The sequence below is a fragment of the Equus quagga genome, chromosome 15, assembly GCF_021613505.1.
Source record: "Equus quagga isolate Etosha38 chromosome 15, UCLA_HA_Equagga_1.0, whole genome shotgun sequence".
NCBI lineage: Eukaryota > Metazoa > Chordata > Mammalia > Perissodactyla > Equidae > Equus > Equus quagga.
Window position 1 is genome coordinate 79,689,200 of NC_060281.1, and position 23,811 is coordinate 79,713,010.

The window sequence follows — 23,811 nt, forward strand, 5'->3', positions numbered from 1 at the left end:
AAAAAAAAAAAGAACACGAAGAGCCGCGCATCTCAGTAACAAAGATTATTGCTTTGTGTTCTCAGGGCTAATAGATTAAGCACCTCACACACACAATTAACTCTCCAAAGGGACTTTTAAGGGGCGGGGACTATGACGGGGAAGGGAGCTTATGTCTCCAGCCTCAGACCTGGGGGAGAGGGACACAGACAGCGGGGACAGTGACGGGTGGGCCTCAGCCCTGCCACGCCAGCCAGGTCACTCACTGTTCATGAAGTCAGACCCTGAGCCTCTTTTTCCTTTGAACGGGGCTCGAGGGTGAGGGGCTGCCAAGGGGCTCTGGCCATGGGACCATACTGGTGGGAAACTTCAGTGAGAGAATGTGGGGGTTCCCTGAGAAGCCCTTTGCTTTCCCCTGGGGTCCACCCCTTCCCAAAGTGCCCCCTGATGCCCACTCATGGGGGGGCTCAGAGCAGAAACCATGAAGGCCTGACCTAGGTAGGGGGCAGGGGGAGACCTTTGGAGAGTTAATTCCTTTCCAGCAGTGGCTCCGGGCGAGCCCTTCTCTTCCCTCGCCCCTTGCCCCCATACTGGGTTTCCGGGGTGAGCAGGCCCAAGGCCTTGACCCCTAGGGCCTGAGAGAGTGGGCCTGCCTTGGCCACAGTTGAGGCCTGCAAGCTTACAGTAACGGTGTCTGAGGAGGGGACAGAAACACAGGGGGCGACCTTTGCCGGGTGGGGCGAGGCAATGCCCTCACCCCAAGGGGTCTTAGAGAGGGGTGGGGGCTTCACCTCCCAGTATTTACATATGATACAGGACGGGATGGTTCCAGGGGCTCGGCCTGGCCTGCGCAGCCCTGTTCTCCTCTCCAGGGCTTGAGGGAGGTGGCCAGGGGCCCACACCCACATAGATATTTTGTTCTCAGCTGGTGGGGGGCACCTGGCCCCTTGCCCCCTGAGGCCTGGGGCTTCACATTCACAAACCTAGAAATAGTTTAAAAAACAGTTTCTTTAAAAAAAAAAAAAGGGAGGGAGGAAAGGAGGGAAAATCAGAATAAAAAACAAGCGTTGGGGCTGCGGCCTGTAGCAGGCTCCCTCCGCCCTCACTCTAGCTATGCACAAATACAAAAGCCTCCTTGGGGGGGTCCTATGGGGGCGCGGCGAGGAGGGAGGGGCGCAGACCCGAGGGGGAGAACCAGGGGTGGTGGGGGGCAACCGGCTAATCCAAAATAAATAAAAGCGGGCAGGAGAGGGGCAGGCGGGGGAGGGGGCCAGGGGCAGAGGAGGGGCGGTTAGTAGGGGAGCCCGATGCCATCCAGGGGCAGCAGGGCAGGGGCCGGGCCCGGGGTCGGGGGCAGGCAGTAGCGGTCCGAGTCGCTGCGGGGGAGGGGGCGGCGGCTGCGGCTGAGGTGTCCCGCCCCCTCGCTGGCTCACTCGTGGTCCTCAGTCAGCTGCAGGCTGGGGCGCTGGAACACAGCCGAAGGTTAGGGGGACCCGGGGTCCTGCCCCCTGACCTCTCCAACCCACCCTGCCTCTTTGCGACCCCAGAACACGTCTCCCGGTGCCTAATGCCTCTTCCCTAATCCCCTCCTGGACAAGCTTTGTTCACACACTTGGCACTTGCCTTTCCCCGTCTGGAACACTCTTTCCCCAGATTTTGAATGACTGCATTTATTCATGTGTCACTTCTCAGAGACGCCTTTTCCGAACCCCTAAGCTGAAGTAGGCTGTTCATGCACAATTCGGAATGATCTCGTTTGTTCACTTGATTTTTAACTGTAGAATGAGCCAGGGGCCTTGTCTGTCTTATACATCCCTCTTTCCTGGAATAGCGCTCAAAACAGTTGTTTGAACGAAGGAATAAAAAAACAAAATGTCACTGGTTCAATGGTGCCCCGCCATCTGGCTGTACAGTACATGAGGGCTGTGCATACAGGGCTCTCTCTGTTTACGTACATATATCCATGGCATCCTGTTTTAACAGCTGTGTAATATTCCATTGGGTGCATAAACTCGAATTTGTCTAACCACTCTCCTTTTCATGGGCATTTCAGTTGTTTGCTAGTTTTAAAATAAATGCCTAGAAGCAGAATCACTGGGTCAAGGGTATGAATGTTTCAAATCTGGATAAACACTGCCACGCTGCCCTTTGGAAACCCTGAGCCAGTTTGCAGTTTCCCCCACAGCCTCATCAATGATGGGCATTAGCAATCTTAAAAAAATCCTCGCCCGATGAGTGGCATGTGCTGTCTCATTGTTTCCATTTACATTTTTTATGTAGCAGGTCAAGCAGCTTTTCATGTCCACTGATCATTGCTGGCATGAAGGTCTGTCGCCCCACTGGACTGTGGGTTCCGTGAAGGCAGGGATGGGGTCTGTGTCCTAGACTGGGCTGCCCAGGTACCATCCTCCCCAGTGCCAACCCCATCCCAAGACTTCTCCCCATCTCCTCACCTCCTGCCACCTGTCTCCTGCTTCAGTGGTACCCATTGGTGAAAGCTGTGGCAATCAAGGGGCCCTGGAAAGAAAAGAATTTGACTCCTAGATTCTCGGGGGAAGCAGAGAAAGCCCCGGGGCTCCTACTCTCTCGTTCAGGAAACCCAAGGTGAGGTGCAGACTCTTCTCTAGCCTTGCCCATATCATCCCCACTGCAGACCCACTTAAAGATTCTCCGGGGTAGGGCCTGGGAATCTGCATATAAGCAGGACCCTGGGTAAAATGAGAGCACCCTGAGCTAGTATCTAGCCTCTGTGCAGGCAGAGATGAGTCTCATTGCACAGCATCCCCAGGGCCCACCTAATGCCTGGCACATGCAGGGTAATCAGTAAAGGCCCAGAAAATGAACGACGTCCCCCTTGGTGACACTGTCTTTCTCCATCCATCCTCCCTTGCCTCCCTTCTGCCCCGAAAGATAGACAAGGCCTCTCCCGCCTCCAACTTTGGGTTCCTCCAGGACCTGCCACTCACCCCAAGACTGTGGCCGAAGCCAGTGCTGGGGGCGGGGCTGGCAGCACTGATGTAACTGCTGACCCCCGAGTCCTGGTTGGCTGCCCCATAGAGCTCCGCCATGGGGCCGGGGCTGGTGGTTCCCAGGAAGCCCCCTGTGCGGCTGGGAGTCGAACCTGGAGGGGGAGCCATCGTCCAGGGGTGAGAGCCTGGCAACCCAGAAAGAAGACGGTGATAGCCCTGGTGCCCTCTGCTGCCCACGGCACCCCTCCAATCTGTTCCACCCACCCTGACCTTGACCCCTCCTCCTCCCCATCCCCCTCACATCCCAGTCCAGCCTGTGGGTCTACCTCCTGGAGATCTTTGCAAGTCTATCCCCCCACTAGCCCTGGCCCAGGCCCCCAGCATCTCTTGTCTGACCCCTCAGCAGCCTCCTCACTCATCTCCAGGCCTCCCCTCTTGAGCCTTTCAAACCTTTCCCCACACTGCAGCTGAGTGTATTTTCTAAAACTGACATCATACCACTGCTTACAATGTTCAGTATCTCCCCAGGGCCTGGCTCCTCCTTCCTCCTCCTCCCCACTCCCCATCCCTGCACTCCACCCATGCTAACTGGCTTCTGAGCCTTTGCACATGCTATTCCCTCTGCTGGGAACACTCTTCCTCCTTTTTGCCTTCCAATCGGAAGTTAAGAGGCCCTTCCTCCTGGCAGCCTTCCCGAGAGGCCGTGGTGATGAGCTCCTCTGGTACCTGATATCATCCTTCAATCTTATTGCCTTCTAAAACCTGCGGTCCCCACGGGTCTGTGAGCTCTGGAGGACAGAGACCACGTCAGTCTCCTTCCTGGCTGGCTTGCCAGGTGCTAGTTCATCCTTGGTGAGTGAATGAATAAATGAGTCCCTCTGAGAAGGGGTGGCAGTGGCCACTTTCCTTCCCCTCTAGACTTCCTGGCCCCCTGCACCCCCTCCCTCGCTTCCTGTACCCCCGAAGGCCTCACCTGTCCCTCGAACCACAGCCGCTGCTGCCGCCGCTGCTGCCATTGGTCCGTAAGCAGTGAGAGGAATGGCTGGAAGGAAAGGCATGCGTGCTTCAGCGTGGCGGGTGAGGGGACAGAGGTGGACGAAGGACCCCCCTCTTGGCAGAGCCTCTCCAGCCTGACCCCACCTTAGGGGGGTCAGTGTAGCCCCAGGGTCAAGGCAGAAAGAGCTCCCTCGGGCTGCCATCCGTGCCCTGACCCACAGAATGGATGGAGAAAGGAGAAAGGACAATTTCCCCCTGGACTCCAGGGACACACTCGACCAACGCAAAACTCATGGCGGGGCAGGGGTGGGCACCCCAGCCTGAGCGGCTCTGAGCATTGCCCACAGCTGCCCCTTTCTCCAGGGAGTACCCTTGCCGCCTGGGGCCACCTAGCCCAGAGGTACCCAGGAGGTTACGTCCCTAGTCCCAACCCCAGCCCACTGCAGCCAGTGACTGATCAATGAGGGTTCAAGAAACCAGGCCCATTGCTTAAAGGGGGGACTGACTCTGAGGTGCAGGTCGTGCCCCAGAGCCCCTTGAGGGATCAGGCTGGAGCTGGACTCCGGTGAGGCCACAAGTCTGCTTCCCTCACTCCTCTTCTAGACCCTCAGGAAGCTGTGTGCACCCACCGCCCTGCCTCAGGGCCCGCTTACCGCCCCCCAGCCAGAAATGACCACTCCCTCCCCCAAACTCCCTCAGCCCCTTTTCTCTGATCCCCTCTTCAGACACAGGCATCTCATTCCCTTGTTTGCTGTCTGCCTCCACCCTGACCTCCACAGCACCTAGCACTACGCTGCCTTGTATACAGTAGGTGTTCGATAAATGCCAGCTGAAGGAGTAGAAGGGAGCTCTGCTTCACCAATTGGTTGGCTTGAGCCTGCAGCTCCCTGGGGCTGGGGGTGAGCGCCCCCTACTGCTTGGCTCTGCCCGTGCAGCCCCCAATAGGCTACACCCCGCCCAGAGCCAGAGCCCGGGTCTGCAGAGGTGGCATTTGCCCTCAGGAACACCAGGCTCCCATCCCAAGATGCACCCCTTGGGGCTGTTTTGGTGACCCTGGCCCTGAACCGGAACTGGACCTGTGGCTAGGGACTCTCGAAAAGGCCCCTAAAAATCCTTGGCAAGGTCACTGGGCTGGGAGATTAAAATCTAGGACAGCATGGTTCCTGCACCACGAAGAGCCTTGCCTAAGATCTTCATAGAGTTGGCTCCTTCTCACTCAGACATCACCTCCCCTGAGAAGCCTTCCCTGGCTACTCTCACTAAAGCAGCCCCTTGCGTCCAACCCTAGCACCTTAGCACATCCCCGTTTTATTTTCCTCGTGGAACTTCCTCACCCTTCAAAGTATCTTATTTATTACTTACTTGTTTGTTTACTTCTTTATTGCTGTCTCCCTCCACTAGAATACCTGGTCCGAGAGGGCAGAGACCTTGTCTATTTCATTCACGGCTGTATCCCCCCCACTGCCTGGAACAGCATCTGGCACACTAAATATTTACTGAATGCATGAAGGAAGCACTCATATCTCCTAAAAGTGAGAGGAAAGTTTGGACCCCAGACCTCCAAGAAGTGCTGAGCCTTGAACGCACTTCCTCCCCTGCCAAGACGTCTGCAGAGGGGGCATTTCCTCCCTCAGTTCTGGAAGGGCAGGCGCCGGACTCTGAGGTCTGGTTTGGGGTCCCTGCGGGCATTTCCACAAACCAAAGTCAGCGTGGCTAATCTGAGCCAGTGCTTATCACAACCGTCAAGAATTACTTATTTGTATAAAAAGCATTTAGTTCCCTCTCTAGACTACAAGTTCTGTGGAGCTGGGCCTGCCTCTGTCTTGCTCCTGCTCTGCCTCCGGGGCCTGGCAGCGCCCCCCACAGTCGGTCCTCAGCACAGAGTTCTTAAATGAGTAAAAAAGACCCCTTTCCGCCTCCCCTCGCTCTGCTCAGGAAAGAGCCTCTATCACGCCCACCTCCAGGGCTCTACTCCCTCCCCTTCCTTCACTTCGTGTCTCTCTCCTCTCTCCCCCATTTTGGGGGACCCCTGAGCACCCCTTGGAAGGAAGGTCTCCTCCAAAGCAACACCCATGCTCACATCCTCCACACACGGCCAGGTTGGGGGGAGAGTCTGAGGGTGGGGGCGGGGGGATAAGCAGGTTGAACAGAGAAACCCCTTGCAGCACCCCCATCCGCATATGCCCTTCCCCTGCCCCTGGCCTTGGCCTTGGCCTTGACCCCAGCTCCAGAGCTGAGCTGATGACCCAGAGGAAAGCTCCCGCTGGAGAGCTGGCTCTGGATGACCAGCACTTTCATCCTACTTGCCCAGAAGTTGCAAGTGGACAGCCCGAGGGCCGGATTCAGCCCTCAAATATGTTTCATTTGGCCCAAAGTATTTTAAAAATTTGGAATTTCTTGCCAACATTTGAAAATAATTGAAAAATTCCTTCGAAAGCAAAAGCCAGATTTCTGGCTTCTCTTGGAAGATGAGATCTGAAAGTACTGGGTCTGCATCCCGTCCGGGGAAGGTCACTGACACCAAGTGGAGGCATGCCCACTCCAATCTGCCAAAGTCCTCGCCCAGCCCACTCTGCTCAGAGTTTGAGACCCTGGCTTGTTCACCGCTGGATCTCAGAGCCTACACGCTGCCTGGCACGCAGGAGGTGCTAGATAAATATTTGCCAAATGGATGAATGAGCAGCTTCGCCTCCATCTGCTGGGTTTGGCCCTACGCCCCACCCTTAAGGGCCATGTAACTACACAGGCTGGCCAGTGCCCGGCAGAGCCTGCTGTGTCCCCACAGCTGGAGGGCTGGCCGGCAGGGGAAAAGGGTTCCACTAGCTTTCCCGGGAAAGGTCCCTGAGTCCTTCTCTTCCTCCCCGTGTGGCCTGTGAGATGTATGAAATCCGAGCGACTGACCTGTAAGCTCGGGGAGGACTGGGGCGCTCGGGAGAGGGGTCCGCTCTACACGGAATTCTAAAATGAAACGTAAAACAGCTTAGGAAGATGCAGGGGAGGCCCCTCGGGCACGGCCCACGGAGGACAAATGCACCCACAGGGACACTGGGTGGGGAGACAGGCCATGCACAGGACCAAGAGCTGGGGATGGGGAGAGCATGGCCCTCAGCAGGCAAGGCTGGGGAAGGAGACAGAGAGAGAGAGAGAGAAAGAGTGGGCAGAGTTGCCACCTATACCCTGGGCACAGGGCCATGTTGGAGCTCCCGTTCCTGGTGTTTCTTAAAAGGCTTGTGATTGTACCAAAATATCTCCCAGAATCCTCCTCTCCTTCTATTTTTGGGGGGAAGGAGGAGCTGGGAAGGCAGCACTGATGCAAAGTGATGATCCCAGAGCAGGTCAGGCTCGGGTTGGGCCCAGCTCCACCACCTTCTCACTGAGCCATCTCAGCAAGTCCTTTTTCCTCCCGGAGCCCGACTCCTCCCTATATAATGGGGGTCACGCTCCTCTCCCATGAGACTATCGTGAAGATTCGACAATATAACGTGTACAGAGGATTCCAAGCAGGACAGCTCAAGACACAAATGATACGAGTTGTCAGAGATCTTCTAAAAAAATAAGACCAAAAAAAAGAAGCCTTGCAAAAATATATTTCAAGGAAAACAACATTGAAAAGTCATCATGGGAAAGTTCAGCTCCTTCTTGGGCTTTCTGCCACTTATTTGAAGGCCTAGTGTTATTTTTATTTTGAATTACAAATGAGGGTGATGATCATCATGCTTTTAAACTATTTTTCAGCATTCACGGTCTCCAAAGGTCTTAGCCTTGAAAGGGCTCAGGGTACCATGAGGTCATTCTAAGTGTGTCCATAAAGACAACCGATGCTGGCCCTCAGGGAGCACCCCCCCACCAGCCCAAGCCCAGTGCCCTCTTTGGTGGAAGTGGCAACCCCAGAGTGGGATGGGGAGGAGAGAAAAGCAGGAGGCAGGCAGAGAACGGTGCCATGCAGGGCCGTGCCGGAACCCCCCCGCCCCCAGCTTCTGGGGAAGGGGTGAGGAGGGGATGGGTGGAGAGAGGCGCTCCTTCCTCAGACATGCCCTTCCTTCCAAGCGTCCAGCAGGCAGACCCCCTCCCCAGCCATGCACCCCTAGACACCACCCTAAGGAGTGAGACTGCCTGGGAACCGGGGACATGCTGGCAGCAGAGGGACACTGAGCAGGACTTACCGGGGAACTGGTAGGTATAGCCAGGGGCGAGGCCTGTATAACTCCTGCTGGCGTAGGTTGTGGCTTGGAAACCGGGGTAACCTGATGGAGCAAGGGGGCTAGCGTCACATGCCTCACCTCGAGCTCGGACCCTGCTCCAGGGGAGGGTCTGAGCCACTCATTTCCCTCCCCATTTCATATCACAAATAAGTCACATTTGCCAAATACCTTCTGCATGTCAAGCTCTGTAATAAGCCTGACGCACCCTTTATCCTCTCATTAAACCTCACAAGAACTCTAAGAGGTAAGTCATATTAGGAGCACCATTTTACAGATGAGGCTCAGAGAGGTAATGCTTATTGGCTAAGAATACTGCAAACCCCTTATCAAGGCCCTTTGTGCTCTAGCTCCTGCCTCCCTCCCCTCCTCATCTACACTCTGCCCCTCGCTCACTCTGCTCCAGCCACATTGGCCTCCCTGCTGTTTCTCAAATTCACCACACACCTTCCCACCTCAGGGCCTTTGCACAGGCTGTTTCCTCTGCCTGGAACATTCTTTCCCCAGGTTTTCGCATGACTGTGTCCTTCTCATTGTGCAAGTCTCAGCTCAAATGTCACCTCCTCAGAGAGGTCATCACACAAGAGTCCTCCCTCCCTCCCACCAGTTACAATATTTAGCATGTCACTTTCATAGTACTGCTGATGGTCATTTTTTGAGCTCATCTCAGGATTTCTTAAAGTGCTGATTTTCTGTCTTCCCCATCTTTTATTTCTGTCCTCCAGCACGAGCACAGTGCCTGCTACTTAGCATGCATCTAATAAATATTTGCAGCTTTGAAAGAAAAATCATACAGTGAGTAATAATGGCACAATTGGGATTCAAATTCAGATCTGACTGGCTCCAAGGTTCTTAACCACCATTCTCACTATTTGTTAAAGGTTTTCTGGAGGCTGGCCCCATGGCCAAGTGGTTAAGTTTGCGCGCTCTGCTTCAGTGGCCCAGGGTTTTGCTGGTTTGGATCCTGGGTGTGGACATGGCACCGCTCATCAAGCCATGCTGAGGTGGTGTCTCACATGCCACAACTAGAAGGACCCACAACTAAAAAAAAAATACACAATTATGTACTGGGGGGTTTTGGGGAGAAAAAGAAAAAATGAAAATCTTTTAAAAGATTTTCTTTCTTTTTTTTTCATTTTTTTTTCCTGGTGAGGAAGACTGGCCCCGAGCTAACATCTGTTGCCAATCTTCCTCTTTTTGCTGAGGAAGACTGTTGCTAAGCTAACATCTGTGCCAATCTTCCTCTATTTTGTTTGTGGGCCACCACCACAGCATGGCTTGCTGAGCAGTGTGTAGGTCTGTGCCCAGGATCCAAACCTGCAAACCTTGGGCCACTGAAGTGGAGTGCACGAACTTAACCACTACGCCACCAGCTGGCCCCTTTTTCACTTTTTAAATGGGGTAAAACCAGCTAATAAATCACCTTGAAAAGAAAACTTTCTCAATGTTCCAGATCAAAGGAGACCAAAGAGATAGGACAACTAAACGGAATAGCCTGCATCTTGTTCTGGAGGTCAAAAACATGCTATAAAGAATATTATTGGGTCAATTGATAAAACTGGAAAATAGATAGTAGATTAGATAAAAACATTGTATCAATATAAATTTAGTTGATAACTATACTGTGGTTACATGAAAGAAGATCCCTAATCTTAGGAAATACACAAAAATATTTAAAGGTAAAGGGCCACAATGCATGTAACTTACCCTGACATGATTCAGGAAAAAATCACAGGTGTACTGTGTGTGTATACATATATATGCTTGTATATATACACACACAGAGAAAATAATAAAGCAAATGGGGTATAATGTTAACAATGGGTGAATCTGGTAAAGGATATATGGATGTTTTTTATACTACTTTATTTTTGCAACTCCTCTGAAAGTTTGAAATTACTTCCAAGTAAAAAGTTAGAAACTTTAAGAGAAGACAGTGCCCCACTTGGAGGGTGTTCTCCTCACCCACCCCTTCTGTGATTCCAAACCTGACCCTGTAGCCCAGGCCATGCCCCCCTCCTCTGAATTCCCAGACACCCCTCCCCCATACCTGGCATAAAGACCCCCTTGTACTGTTCTCTTTCTGTGTACACATCTTGCCTCTCCAGGGAGTCTGGGAGCTTCCTGGGGGTCCGGCTCAGATTTTCCACCCTCAGTCATGGGCCCCAAGCACTGCTGACTCCTGCTCAAGTTGCAAGGCTCACGACAGCCTTCACCTCCTCCAGGGAGCCTTCCGGACCCCCAGGTGGGTTTGAGTGTCTCCTTGGGCCTCCCACAGCCTCCAATCCCTCTGTGCGGACACTGCCCATTTACTCCTGTCTCCCAGTTGATGGGGAACCCCACGAGGGTAGGTCCTGCCTCTCAGAAGCTGCTCAGTCAATATTAGTTGTAGTAATTAGCACGGCCTTCTTTTTGCCTTCCCAAAGGCCTTTAGGTCTTTGGAAATGTTCTACCCTCCGCCTGAAACACTTTTCCCCTTCCCCTCTCCCCTGTCCTCCCCCAGCTAGCTCCTACCCAACCTGAAGACTCAGCTTAAATGTAACTTCTTTTCTGGCTTCTCCGAGTCTTGATCAATCTCCCTACGACCATGCTCCCTTGGCACCCCACAATTCTCCATCCTAAACTTATTTATGTTCTTACTTATTTCTTTTCCTTCCCAGACTGTAAAGCGCCAAGGAAAGTCACGGTCACACTTCCTGGCACAGTGCCTGGCATTTATAGTTTCTCAGTAACTATTTTCTGGATGGACAGATGGATAGATGAATGAATGGACAGGACGACCAATTAACATGGAACAACTGTACCATTCCTCTAGTTACCACCAGAGGGCAGCACCCCACAACCAAACCACCCCACCTTTGGTAGGACTGCCAGACCTGAGATCCTTGGTCTCCACTCCGGCCCAATGACTCAGGCAGGAGGACAGACCACAGAGGAGATGCAACACCCACACAGCCCCTGGTAGCCCGAGGAGCAGTTCCGGGCAGGAAGAAGCCACAGGTGCAGGCCTAGCACATACCCAGCATGCCGATGCCCAGCATAAAGGCGTCCATTCCGTAGGGCATGACTCGAGACCTCCCCCGGGCCGAGCCTGTTGGCGACATCACCTCTTTTGGCTGAGCTTTCTTACATTCCACCTGCAATGAGACCTGGCAGTCAGTCTCTCTTACAGTCCTAGCATCACCAACCCTCCTATTCCCTGGCAGGCCTCTTTATTGTTAATTTCAGCTACCATTTACTATGTGCTACTTACATAGTTACCACTCACTATGCGCTAAGCACTGTGTAAATGGCTTTGCATGCAATAGTTCATCAAATGCTTACACTAACCAGATGATGGAGGTGCCACTGCCACTCCCATTTTACAGATGAGGAAACTGAGGCTCAGAGAGGACAAGCCATCTGCCCAATGACTAGATTAGCAAGTGGTGGAATGAGGATTTTAACCCAGGTCTCTCTCAGTCCACTAACTATACTTTTTTTTTGGTGAGGAAGATTGTCACTGAGCTAACATCTGTGCCAATCTTCCTCGATTTAGTCTGTGGGACGCCACCACAGCATGGCTTGCTGAGTGGTGCACAGGTCTGTGCCCAGGATCTGAACCCACAAACCCCAGGTCTCCAAAGCGGAGCACGATAAATTAACCACTACACCACTGGGCCAGCCCCAACCACCAGCCATACTTTTTAACCACCACGGGACACTGCCTTCCTGTGCCGATTTTTGGGGGGTGGGAGGACTGGTTCTGCCCCTCTGACCGTGAGGCCCCTCTGCCTGCCTCCAGAACCCCACGCGTCCCCGGCGGGCTCAGCCTGGAGCCTGTCTTCCTCAGCACCTCCACCAGATCCAATCCCCCCTCACCATTTTGTTGTTGATTTCATGGAAGTGAATTTCACACACTTTCTCCACGATGTCCTCGCTCTCAAACGTGACAAACCCGAACCCTAGATGGCAAAGGCAGGGTCAGAACTGGGGTTCATGGTCAAAAGGCAGTCCCTAGTCATACCAAGACCACCACTCCTCTCTCACAGGCTGGTGTCTGAGAGTTACCATAAGGCTCTGCCCACAGCCTAGGAACCTCTCAACTATCTGCTGAGATGGGGTTTCTAGTCCCAAGTCACAGATGGGAAAACCAAGGCCCAAGGTCATACAGTAAGTTAGAAAGTGGCAGAGCTGTGATGAAAATACACTCAATGTACTTTTTCTCTTTCTCAGATACTTTCCAAAGAGGGAAGAAAGAACACATACAAATACTTATTTAAATTTACACAAAGATGTACACACTCAAACATATGTTTGTCACAGTCACACATATACATGACTTGTAGTGCACACACACGCACACATACACAACCAGGCACTCATATATCACACAGACACTCACCAGTGCTCACAAAGGTCCCCCTACATGTACACAGTTACCCTGACACACCAGACATACACAAACATTCAGACATAGACACCATCATATGCACAGATATAAACACACGCACAACAGCACATACCCCAATCCCAAAACAGGCCAAAACACCCAAAGCCCTGAAGCAACTGGAGAAACAACCCCGCCCCCTCCCGGGTGTGCCCCAGGGGCTGGAATGGGATTTCTCAGAAGGCAAGGCCCTTGGGAGAAAAACCACCAGGCAGTGTACACACTGTGGCCCAGAGGCTCACAGCTTCAGGGGCAAGGGGGCTGGGGGCTGGGCTCTGCCCGTGGGTGGGGGTTAGGGGGCAGTGGCAGGAGCAGACTGCCCATGATTGTGGAGTCCGCCTGACCCTGGGGCAGCCTGGCTTCAGCTCTGGTTACCAGGGACAAGGTAAGCCCCGGCAGACACAGGCTGGGCAGACACCGGCTGGCGGGGGTGGAGGGCCCGGTCTGCAGTGAGGAGGTCTGCTCCTCTGCTCCTCTCGGGTGTCTGCAATTCGGCAAGTTTCTAGCACAGGAAACGGCGGGACAAAAGCCTTCTGTAAGGCCAGGCCCGAGAGAGGATGCAGATCCTCGGGGATAGGATGTCAGGAGGCGAGATGAAAGGGCAGCTGTGACCTGCAGCCCCCTGGCTGACCACAGTCCCCCAGCCTGGCCTGGGAAGGGGGAGGGGGCCACACTCACCTCGGTGCCGGTTGGTGGTTTTGTCAAACATCAGCATGGCATCGTCCACCTGAAACAGAGCCTACCATGGAGGACCCACCAGGTACCAGGGGACCCACCACAACCCAGGAGCAGGGGCTCCCACACCCACCCCCTCTTGCCCAGTCTAGGCTTTATCTTAAACCTGCTCCCTGGGCAGGGGACAACTTTCCATCTGCAACCCCAACTGGATGCCATAGCACCCTTCTTTCAGCCACCAGATTCTCAATGGACCAGCCTGCAAGTATTAAGCACCAAATATATGCCGGGCACTTTGCCCCATCATCCTCTCCACATTCCCCATATGGTAAGATCCTCATTTTGTAGATAAGGAAGTGGGCTCAGAGAGGTGAAGTCACCTGCCCAAGGTCACACAGCAAATCCTAGACCAAGCCTGGGAGGAGGAGGCACAGAATGGGTGCTAGAGGAGGAAATACAGACACAAGATATGAGATGGAGAAGTGAAAGCCTCTTCCCTTTTTGCAAGAGGGCAGGAGGACAGCAGCCGCTCCAGCCAGACTTGACTCCCCTCTCCTGGTACAGATCTTTTCCTCTAATTGAGGTTTCCTTTCGCTAGAGGCTGTAATTAAAGCAAGTAGAGTTCAGTGCCTGGGCTGCTTGCCTCCCACTGACTGGGGGAGGGGAAAGGGGCTGAGGAAGAGGGGGGTCCACACATGATCATCGCCCCCCCCTTGGACCCCAGTCCTCTCTTCTTGCTCCTCCTTCAAGACACCCCCTTGGATACAAGGACAGCCAAAGGCCTTAGCTTGCCTCCCGCAGTCCCATCTCCCTCCCTTTCCCTACATCTGGTGCTTCCTCCTTGCCCTCTGAATTCTTCAGCCAATGTCAGCTCTCTCCTGGGGTTAAGCTAAGGTCTGATTCATCCTGGGTGGAAATCAAGGGCTGCCTCTGATACCCCCCTCCCCGCCACTTCCCACTCCAGCTGCCGACCCTCCCCCAAGTGGTCAGACACTCAAAGGATGAAGACAAACTTCTCGAGGCCACAAGGCACAGCCTGTCCCCCACTCTCTTTCCAGGCCCGTCACCTGCCTCATTAAATTGGAAAGGGCAGCCCTGAACCTGGTGGTCCTCCAGCTCTCCTTAGGCACCACGCTGCGCCAGGCCTCTGACTTTCCCCCAGAGTACTAGGACCCCACTGAGGCAGGAGGCAGCTGGGTCCCCAGAAAATCTCAGAGAGAAATGACATCTCCCTCCCCAAGGAGCTTCCTGCCCCGGAGTGCCACCCTCACTCCCATCCTTATGGACTCATCCCAAATCAGCTGGACCATCCAAACTAGACCGAACACTTCAGGATCAGCACATCTTCCCCTCCCCATTGCATAAACAATGGAAAAGAGAAACCCAGAAGGAAGAGCTGTGATAGAAATACAGGCTTTGAGTAGGACAGGCCCGAACTGGAATCCTAGATCCTGCATTTGCTGGTTGGGTAACCTCGGGCAAGTGGCTTTATGTCTCCATGACTCAGGTTCTTCATCTGTAAAATGGGCGTAACAGTGTCTATGATATAGGGAGGAGTTAAATGAGATAGTGCGTGTCACGCTTTTCATTCACAGTACCCGGGCTACAGTAAGTACTTGTGTCAGTTATGACCATGACCATCCAACTGAGCTCCTTGACTTGTGCTCAATAATTATTTTTGGAATGAATGAATGAATGAAAGAGCCAGCCACACCCTCTTTCCTAATACTACAGCTTTGACCTTCTGCCTGACCAACAAATTGATTCAGCACAAATCTACAGCCTTCTCACCTTCTTCTCCCCAACCTTCCAACTCCACCATCCACAGCCCCCCAGATCCTTCAACCTGGACGTTGGCTGGACAGACCCCCTAGTGGGGCAATGGGCTTGAAGCCAGGGCAGGGAGCCAGAAAAGTGGCTGGGGGTCCAGGGGACCCTCACTGGTGTCCCCTCCTGGGGCCAGCTGAGGGGAGGGAGGCTCCCAGCCCAGTGTCCTTAATAGGCTTTGGTCTCCATGGGAACCCGGGGGCAAGGGGGCTCGGGCGGGGGGAGGGGAGGCGGCCGAGGCCTGCTGACCAGTGGGAGCCGCCAAGTTCGGCGGCCGCTAAGCCTGAGTGGCAGCCATGGCGGCTGACCATTGTTCCCCCCTCGGCGGCGGCCCCTCGATGCGGGCGGGGAGCCCCCCGTCGCGGGGCCCTTGGCATTCCCGGCTGTCCCCCTCGCTCCCTGGCAGCCTATTCTCCGGCTCCCCCTGGCCTCCCCGGGCCGGTTTCACATGCCAACGCCGATTTAGGCCCGAACAAAAGACGCGGCCGCTGACGGCTTCTCCTGGGGCCCGGTTGCCATGGCAACGCCGGCCCCGGGGGCAGGCGGCCTCCAATCACAGCTGCTGGATCAGATTAGTGCGAGCTCTAATGCTCGGCGCTCAGACACAAAGACACCCTGCCGGAGCCGAGCGGGGCCTGCTGCTTCCCAGGAGCGCCCTTCCCTCTGGGGCCCAGGCCGCCGACCTGCCCTCCGTCCTGTACCCAGGTCCCCACGGAGGAGCCTGAGCCTAAGCCTCTGGCCCCCACGCCGCCAGCATCCGCTGGCCAGGGGACCTCCCACCCTCTCCCTTTCTACCTTAGAGACAGGGGGCTGGAAACCCACCCAGTCCCCGGCTCACATCCCATTCCCAAGCCACTTCTCCTTTGCCCTTTGCCTAACAGGGAACTGAAAATGCCTTCATGGGAAAGTAGAGACCCAGCCTGTAGTCTGTCTCCCATAGGAAAAGACCAGGGACCCCAGCACTAAGCAGCCGTACTTCACCCCAGACTTAAGCCTTGGTCCCCTCATTGCCATCTCTCCATGGGACGTTGATGTTCACATCGCTCACCTTTCTGGGGACACCCTATCGTCTGATGTCGCCCCATCTCTTACTTCTTCGTAGACTAAACAGCCCAGAAATTTACGCTCGATGCACCTCAGAGCTGAGAGCCAATCCTCTGGACCTGATCAGGAATTTGGGGTGCTCTCTTCAACTCCTCCCCAAACAGCCAGGGGATCAGCACCCCCCACCCCCAGGTTCTGCCCCAAGCTCCCGATCTGTGCAAGCAGGGTGCTGAGTGCAATCGGGAGTCTTATTTATTGCCTCCTTATCATCATCACCAGGAAGGAGTGGGGGAAGGCACAACCGCCCCGTGGCCTGGACAGGTGCAAACTCCCAGGAGGCCAAGGGGTGACTGGATTGAACTGGCTATGGGAGCGCAGCCTCCCTCGGGAGAATGAAGATAAGCAAGAGAAAAACACAGGGGAAGTGCCATAACAGGGACAGCTACTGTGTGGCTTCTCTCCCTGGGGATGTGTCCAGTCTGAGGCCCATAGATAGGCCAGGAGCCTGAACAGTGGGTTGGCCTGGCCTCACCCACAGAAGGAACCAGCCCCCTTTCACCTCTTCCAGGAACTGGAACGACCCGGCTGGACTCCGCTTGCTACTGACCAATTCTGCAGGGCCCCAATTCTAGACAGTCCCAGCAAGCACCCCCAGTTTTGACCCACCTTCCCGAACTGCTCAAAATATTGCTTCACGTCCTCCACCGTGGTGTTCACTGATAGCCCCCCCACAAAGATCTTCTTCGTTCGAGTCACCATCTGTTACGGGGAGGGAATGAGAAAGTAGGCATCTGAGTCCTGTGGCCTACCGCCACCAGCAGGGGCTCGAGCCCTCCTGCCAGGGCGCCAGCTGACAAGCTCTCTGTGGCCCCAGCCACTCGAAAGACCGCCCCCCACCAGCTCCCTCTTGGACCCCCGCCTCTAGGCCTGTCATGGGCAGCTGTGTACCCCACAGCCAGGCTGTGCCTCCCTCCTACCTACCTCCCTGGGGTTGGGAAAATGCCTTCCCCAAGGACCAACACAGGTAAAGGGGCGGGTAGTCACCCAGAGCTACAGCCTACTTCAAAGACCCCACCAGCCCCCCTGAGGGAGGGCAAGGCCCATCACAGCGTCCCCTAGAACTCCACAACAACATTTTCCTCATCAACCTCCTCCCAACCCAACCTCTGGCAGCCCCGTGGCCCCAGCCCTGTTTTAGGAAGAACACATGGTCCTAATTACCCCAGGAGCGCATGGCTAATCCACGGCAATTCCCAGCCCCATCCTAACACTAAAGCACCTTCTGTCACCAAACTGCTTAATGGAATTAACCCAATTCTGACCATGTGCTCCCTGGTGCGGCTTCCTTCGAATACCTGCTCCGTAATTGCTTTCAGGCCCTCTGCTGGACCCTTCCAGAGATGCCCTTTTCCTGTCTCCTAAAACTTGCCCCTCTCACTTCACTGTGGCAGGAGCTCAGTGCCACGGCTCAAAACCTTAAAGCATCCCACTTCCCACCAACCCCTTGCAAAGGGGGAGACTGAGATCTCCTGGAGAGGGCCATTGTCCTAGGACACATGAGAAGCCAGTGGACTTGGGGGGCCTGCTCCCTGTACTATCTGTAATCGGCCTTCCTGTCTCCTATTTTCAACCGCTTAAAAATGAAGACCTGGCTAGTTGCCCTGGGGCCTGGAATAGAATCTTAGGCCCCTGCCCTGCACCCACAGTTTCAGGTGCTATATGGCTCAACTGCTCAGAAATCTGCTTTCCACACACTCAGAAAAACTCGCCACAGCACCAGGGAAAGAGAGCACTGGGAGGGCAGCCCCACTCACTCAAGTTGAAGGACAACAGGTGACAGATTCTATGGTCCCTTCCCCCTCTGCAAGCCCAACACATCTCACCCCAGAGGTAGGAGTGCGACTGGGGGGTCAGAGGTAGCTCCCTGGCCTGACTCTAGCTCAGCCTCAGGGGGTAAGTCTGTCCTGTGTTTGACCCCCCGAGGCACCAGGCACAGAGGCTGTGATCTCTGAGGGCAGAATCACACTGAAGGTCCAAACTGTACTGGCTTCAAAAACACGGCAATGAATTGACTGAGGGGTTCCCCCTTCTCTCAACACAGGCAGCCCCCTCCCCAGTCCACCCCAGAGCACAGATGGAAAGATGCGTGGTGTCTGCAGTCCACAGAGCAAGGACATCAAGAATCCTCCCTCCTCTCATCCCAGTCCATTCCAGAAACACTCCAAACAGAGGTTCTGGAAGCATCTTCCATAGAAGGGAATGCTGGGAAAATCGCTGCCCGCAGTAATGAGCCCCTCCCAGACCCAGTTACACCTACCTTAGGTTGTGCTCGTCGAGGAAAGGCCACCTTGGGATCAATCTGAAAGAGAAGGAAGGGGTAGAAGAGGCCTTGGTTATCGTACTTCAGATGGGTGACCACAGCCTTCAGCCCTGAGGACCTCTCTCGTCCCAGGACACAGAGGTGACACAGGGATGACAGAAACCACCACAGCCTCTGGCAGAAAGAGTGTAGTGGTTAAGCATTTAGGCCCCAGAGCCAGGCTGCTGGGTTCGAATCCTACTTCCACTCTTTCCTAGCTGTGAGACCTTGCACAAGTTACTTAACCTCTCTGAGCCTCAGGGTCGAGCTCACCTGCAAAATGGGCAGATAATAACATCCACCTCAAAGGGTCAGCTGTGGATCAATGTTTACAAAGCATCTGGCCTGGTGCTAGCTCACAGCAAGAACCAAAAGAAAACTAAGTCAAGTCTTACTCCTTCAAGTACCAGGTATACATATGAAGGGCCCTCCCCACACAGCTGACTTCACACGCTACCCGTCTAGGGGAGGCATGCAAACCAGACTCTGGAAGCCTGGTGAATGGAAATACTCTGACTGAAAAAGGCTTCAAGATAAGATTTCATAAACCAGCAGGAGTGGCCTCAGTTCTGCCTCCCTGAGACCATGGACATCTAACGGCCTCCTTGAGGCTGCCAGCAAACAGCTCCCTGATAATGCAGCCAGGCTTGGGGTGAGGCAGAGTGCAGGCCTTGCTGACGTGCAAGGACGCGTCAGAAGCTTTGGGCCTCTAGCCAAACCTGTGATCTTAGTAACTTGCCTGACCCCTCTGAGCCTCAGTTCCCTCATCTGCAAAGTGGGGACAATCACACCCACTTTTCCCAGGGGCAGCTGTGGGGACTCGAATGAGATAACGTGGGTGAAAGCAGCCCTTTGTGAACTGCCCTTCATTGCACAAACAAAGGTGCTATTGCCAGTGGGCCACCTTTGCCCTTGGCTGTGAACAACCAGAAGGGAAAAGCAAGATGCACCTGGGTACTATACCTGTACTCACAGACAGCACAAGCCAGAGCATGACACTGGGACCAACGCAGGACCTACAACGCCCGGTCAGGCCAGCGTGTCTTCCCTTCACATGGGTGGACGCCACTCAGAAGTTCACCAGCCAATCGCAGGGAAGATCTATCTTTCCCCAAAGTTCCTTCTGTTCAAAACTTAGCCTCGTTCTAGGCAAGCGGCTCTGGCTCCTCTCTGCCTGAACGCCACGAACCCAGGGACAGGCCTCCTACAGGCTCCCCCTCTGGAACTGCCCCTAGAGAAGGAACCTCAAAATCCACGCTGGGGCAATGCCTCCTCTCTCCCAAAGTCCCACTGGGCTCCAGAGAAAACCAGAGCTGCCCATTTCCCCAGTCTGGAGGTGTGATTTCGTACCTCCAAAGACATTTGCATCCTTCTACTTCTGGAAGCAGCCTCCCTAGCCACCAGAGAACCTCTCAGATAGTCCCCCTACATAGACCCTGCCAGGGAGATGGTACCCACGCCACATCCCCGCAGACCCACGCACACCCGATTCCTGACACACCCCACCTCCACTCTGACTCACAGAAGGCAACATAAATAAAACCCAACAAGTAAATAAAAGGTGAAAGTCAGAACCCAAAATAGACTCCCCACAATAAACCTCCCTCCCCTCCTCCCTCCCCCCTTTCCCAGGCCAGAAACTGCCAAACACAAAGCCCTTGCCCTTTTGGAGTCCTGCATCTCAGAACGATGCCCATCTCACCTTGCTTCCTCCCCTCTCTCTTCCCTTTATCAATCTGCCACGGCCCCGCCCCCAGCCCCAGCCCCTAACTCTCAGCTTCCTGAGCGCTGCAGAAGCCATCAGTGCCTTCTGAGGACAGGGGATGGTAGGAGAACAGGCAGCTCGATGGCAGATAATCACCAAAAACAATAGGCCACTGTCTCTCCATTCCCAGCTTGGGTCACTCAGCCTGCGCCAAGAAGATCCTTTCAGAGCCGGCAAAGTTGAGGCCTGGCCTCATTTGCTCATTACCGCAAGAGAGCGAAGTGGGAGCCACTGGGCAGAGATAACAGGAGCTGGGGACAGGCGGTAATTTAACAAATTCTTGGGCACAACCAGCTATTGTTGCAGGTAAACAGGAGCCAGTGACTGACCCAAGCAGGGAGGCCCAGGGCTGGGGAAGAGTGGGGGAGTGTGGACAGAGATCACACTGTCCCAGGCCCCTGGCAGACGGTCACCCCCATCACAGACTAAGCCCTCCTCTGACTTTCTCCTTTTCCCTCGCCCCTTGAGCCAGGGCCTGGGCCAGCGCCCCCTGCAGGGCCCAAGACACTGGGGAGCAGTGGGACAGCAGCAAAATGTTCCAGGAGTTTGAATGCCAAACAAGCAGCTAAGAGCTAGCCCTCAGAAGGGCTCTTTCCAGGCAAGCCAGCTCCCTTCTCATAAATCCCTTCATGGGCCAGGCAGGTCGAGTCTTCCACACAAAGCAAGGAGCTCATTGACCAAAAGTCAGTGGAGGGAGGGAGGAAGTGGGGGGGATTCAGTGATGCTTTGCTATTGGTCTGGAAGGGGGGGTGGTGTCGCAGAGCCAAATACTAGTTAGAGTTCAGAGAAGCCACGGGATGGGTCACTGCAGCCCTGACTCACCCAATTTGGGCTAGGGGAGGGACCTAGCCCCACCCTAAGCTCCTCTCTGAGGCATCAAGATTAGTACCTATAGGGAGGAGGTGGGAGCTGCTCCGGAGGGGTGGAGGGATGCAGCATCTCATGGCAGGCCTGGGCTTTTTCTCCTCCCTCTCCTCTCAACTCTAGTGACAAAGTTTCAGAGCATGGCAGCCCTTTTACTCAGAAAACTCCCTCCTTCCTTAAGGACCCCGTTCAGCTGTCCCCTGGGGAGAGTCCTGACCCTCTCCTCCGGCAGCCTCCCTCTCCCAAAGGACCCCCGAAGCCCCGAGGACCACTCACTGTTTTGGAGTCGAGTTCGTGCCGCGATTGCGCCAGCACTTTATCCACCCCCGCCTGGTCCATGAAAGTGACGAAGCCGAAACCCCTGCGCGCGGTGGTGAGGGAGAGGCAGATGGTTACAAGGCAGTGAGTGGCGGTGGAGGGGGGCGAGCCGGGAGCAGGAGGAGGGGGTGAGGGGCTCACCTGGATCTCTTGGTCAGGGGGTCCCGCATCACCAGACACTCCTTCACCTCCCCGAACTGGCCGAAGTATTCGCGCAGCCCTTCTGTAACCACACACCCGCCTTCGCACCAGCCCGGGCCCCGCGCCCTTCCCCCCTCCCCCGTCCTTTGCCCCCAATGACCCCGGAGCGGCCCCGCCACCCCCGCGCCAAGCTGCCTGCGCGCTCTCCACTGCCCCCCCACCCCCAGCCCTCACCCGGCTCCGGTGGAGCCTCCTGGCGCCCACCCGGGCCCCAGGAAGCTGAGGGCCGAGCTTGGCTGGAGGGGGGACGGCTCCGGCCGGGTTCCCGCCGCTCCGGGAGCCGCCTCACAAAAGTTTGAGCCGCAGGTGCGAGCGGAGTTGGCGCTGCCGCCGGCGGGTCTCGGGGGCCCAGCCCACCCCCCGATGCCCCCTGAACCCCTCATCTCCTCCCCTCCACCCGCTGGGCCGTGCGCGCTTGCCGATCGTCCTGCGCTCTCGGGGTCCCCGGGCGGGGCGCGAAAGAGGGCGCGGGGGCGCCCGGGGTCAGCAGGGCGCAGGGCCGGGCTGGGGTGTCCGGTTCCGGGGCGCCGGGGGGTCCAGGGTGCCCTGCCGGGCCGGCGGGCGCTCCCAGGCTCGCTCACCCTGCGTAGTCTGCCAACTGAGTCCCCCGATGAACATCTTGCTGCGGGAGGAGAAGAGACACAAAGGGCCCGCGTGAGCGCCGGGCGCCAGGGCGCAGGGGGCGCGGGCCCGGGCCCCGGGGAGGCCCGGCCCGACCCAGATCGGCCATGTTGGTGGGGCCGGGGCGGGCGCGGGCCGGGCAGGCCGGGCCGAGCCGGGCCGGGCCGTACCAGGGGTCGTGCGGCGAGTCCGGGGAGGCGAGGCCGGGCTGGGGCGCGTCAGTCTCCATCGGGAGCCGCGGGCGGCGCGGGCAGCGGAGCGGCGGCGGCGGCGGCGGCGGCAGCGCTCGGCGCGGGGCAGATGAGGAGCGCGGCGAAGGGGGCCGGACGGACAGGCCATGCTGCCCCCTCCCCCGACCCCGCTCGGGCGGGCGGGCGGGGACGGCCGAGGGGAGGGCCCGCCGGGGGCCGACCTGCCGGCTCCTCCCCCCGCCGCCCTGCGCGCATAAAGCCCCGCGCTCGCCCGCGCGCCCGGGCGCCCACGGAGGTGGCGGCGCCGGGACCCCGCTCCCGCCGGGCTCCCGGGTCCCCGAGGGCGAGAGAGACCCCGAATCCCGATGCGGGCCGGGACCAGGGCGCGGCCGCACCCCCACCCACCCCAGCGCGGGGGCCGGGCCGCGGGAACGCCCTCCCGGAATGAAGCGCTTCCCGGTGCCTTCAAGGTAGCTCGGTTCCGGATCGGGGACCCCCCTAGTCCTTCCTCCCAGGTCCCCCGTATCCAGAACCTAAGAGATCCCCAATCTTCCTGGGTCGGGAGGGAGATAGCCCCAGTACCCCCGAATCCCCCCACGTTCCAACTGGTAAGATCCCCTCCATTCTCCCAGTTGGAGCGAGATGCCGCCCTCGGAGCCCCCAATTTTCTCCGAACCTAACTTAGGGTCCTCCTTTAGCGGCCCTCAGTCGGCTCCCAGTGTCCCATATCCCCCATATTCAATTTGGGGAGCCCTCTTGCGTCCCGAGTGGGGAGCCTCTATCAGCACGCCAGTGGAGACCGCATCAATTTCCCCAACCCTTCCTCAGTCCTTACTGTCCCGAGTGAGAATCCTCCTCTGCCCCCTAAATCCCTTCGGTCCACAGTTGTGGACTCTGTAGTCTGTTGAGAAGCCCCCCTGCCCCAAGCCCGGGTTCCCAGTTTCCCGTCACCCCCACCCCCAAATATGAGGAGTCTCCACTGTTTCTCTGACTCGGTGGCTCACTTTTGTGAGCCTCACTGAGACTTCTGTCCGGATTCGGGGAAGCCGGTTCCAGACGCTCAGCGCCCCCTCCCCACGGAGGCTGGGAGAGACGTCAGTGCCTCTTAGAGCCTCCCTTTTCCAGTTTAGGAGTCCGGTGGTTCAGCTGTGCTCCTTCCCCTCCGAATGACCCCCTTCTTTTGCAGAGTTCTAAGCCCCGCCCCATCGGATTGGAAGAACCTAAACTGCCTTCCCACTGCGTTTGGAGTTACTGCTCTCAGTCCGTCTCAATTTGAGACTGCTCCCCAGGAAGGCAAACGCCTCCACTTCTCCTTCCTCCTCCCCGCGTCCCCATCTTCTGGGTCTCTGAGATCCCCCAGAACGTTCCCCCAAG

At 56.2% G+C, this 23,811-nt stretch overlaps 1 protein-coding gene across 5 annotated transcripts; it reads right to left on the bottom strand.

Annotated features, from left to right (window-relative positions):
* Positions 1 to 1,173: 1,173 nt before the first annotated feature.
* MSI1 (musashi RNA binding protein 1) lies at positions 1,174 to 22,602 on the bottom strand. Of its 5 annotated transcripts, none has more exons than XM_046640307.1 (15): positions 22,417 to 22,602; positions 22,207 to 22,247; positions 21,566 to 21,647; positions 21,383 to 21,467; positions 18,436 to 18,477; positions 16,785 to 16,877; positions 13,251 to 13,299; positions 12,005 to 12,087; positions 11,163 to 11,280; positions 8,108 to 8,188; positions 6,846 to 6,902; positions 3,922 to 3,990; positions 2,946 to 3,100; positions 2,433 to 2,496; positions 1,174 to 1,444 (listed from the first exon to the last, which is right to left on the bottom strand). In XM_046640307.1, the coding sequence occupies exons 1-14, from the start codon at positions 22,473 to 22,475 to the stop codon at positions 2,455 to 2,457; spliced, it is 1,056 nt and encodes a 351-aa protein (XP_046496263.1). In that variant the 5' UTR covers positions 22,476 to 22,602; the 3' UTR covers positions 1,174 to 1,444; positions 2,433 to 2,454. The 5 variants fall into 5 exon arrangements, with proteins under 5 accessions (XP_046496263.1, XP_046496266.1, XP_046496264.1 ...); XM_046640306.1 differs by having other exon boundaries at positions 1,175 to 1,444; positions 2,946 to 3,133; positions 22,417 to 22,595; XM_046640310.1 differs by lacking the exon at positions 6,846 to 6,902.
* Positions 22,603 to 23,811: the final 1,209 nt, after the last annotated feature.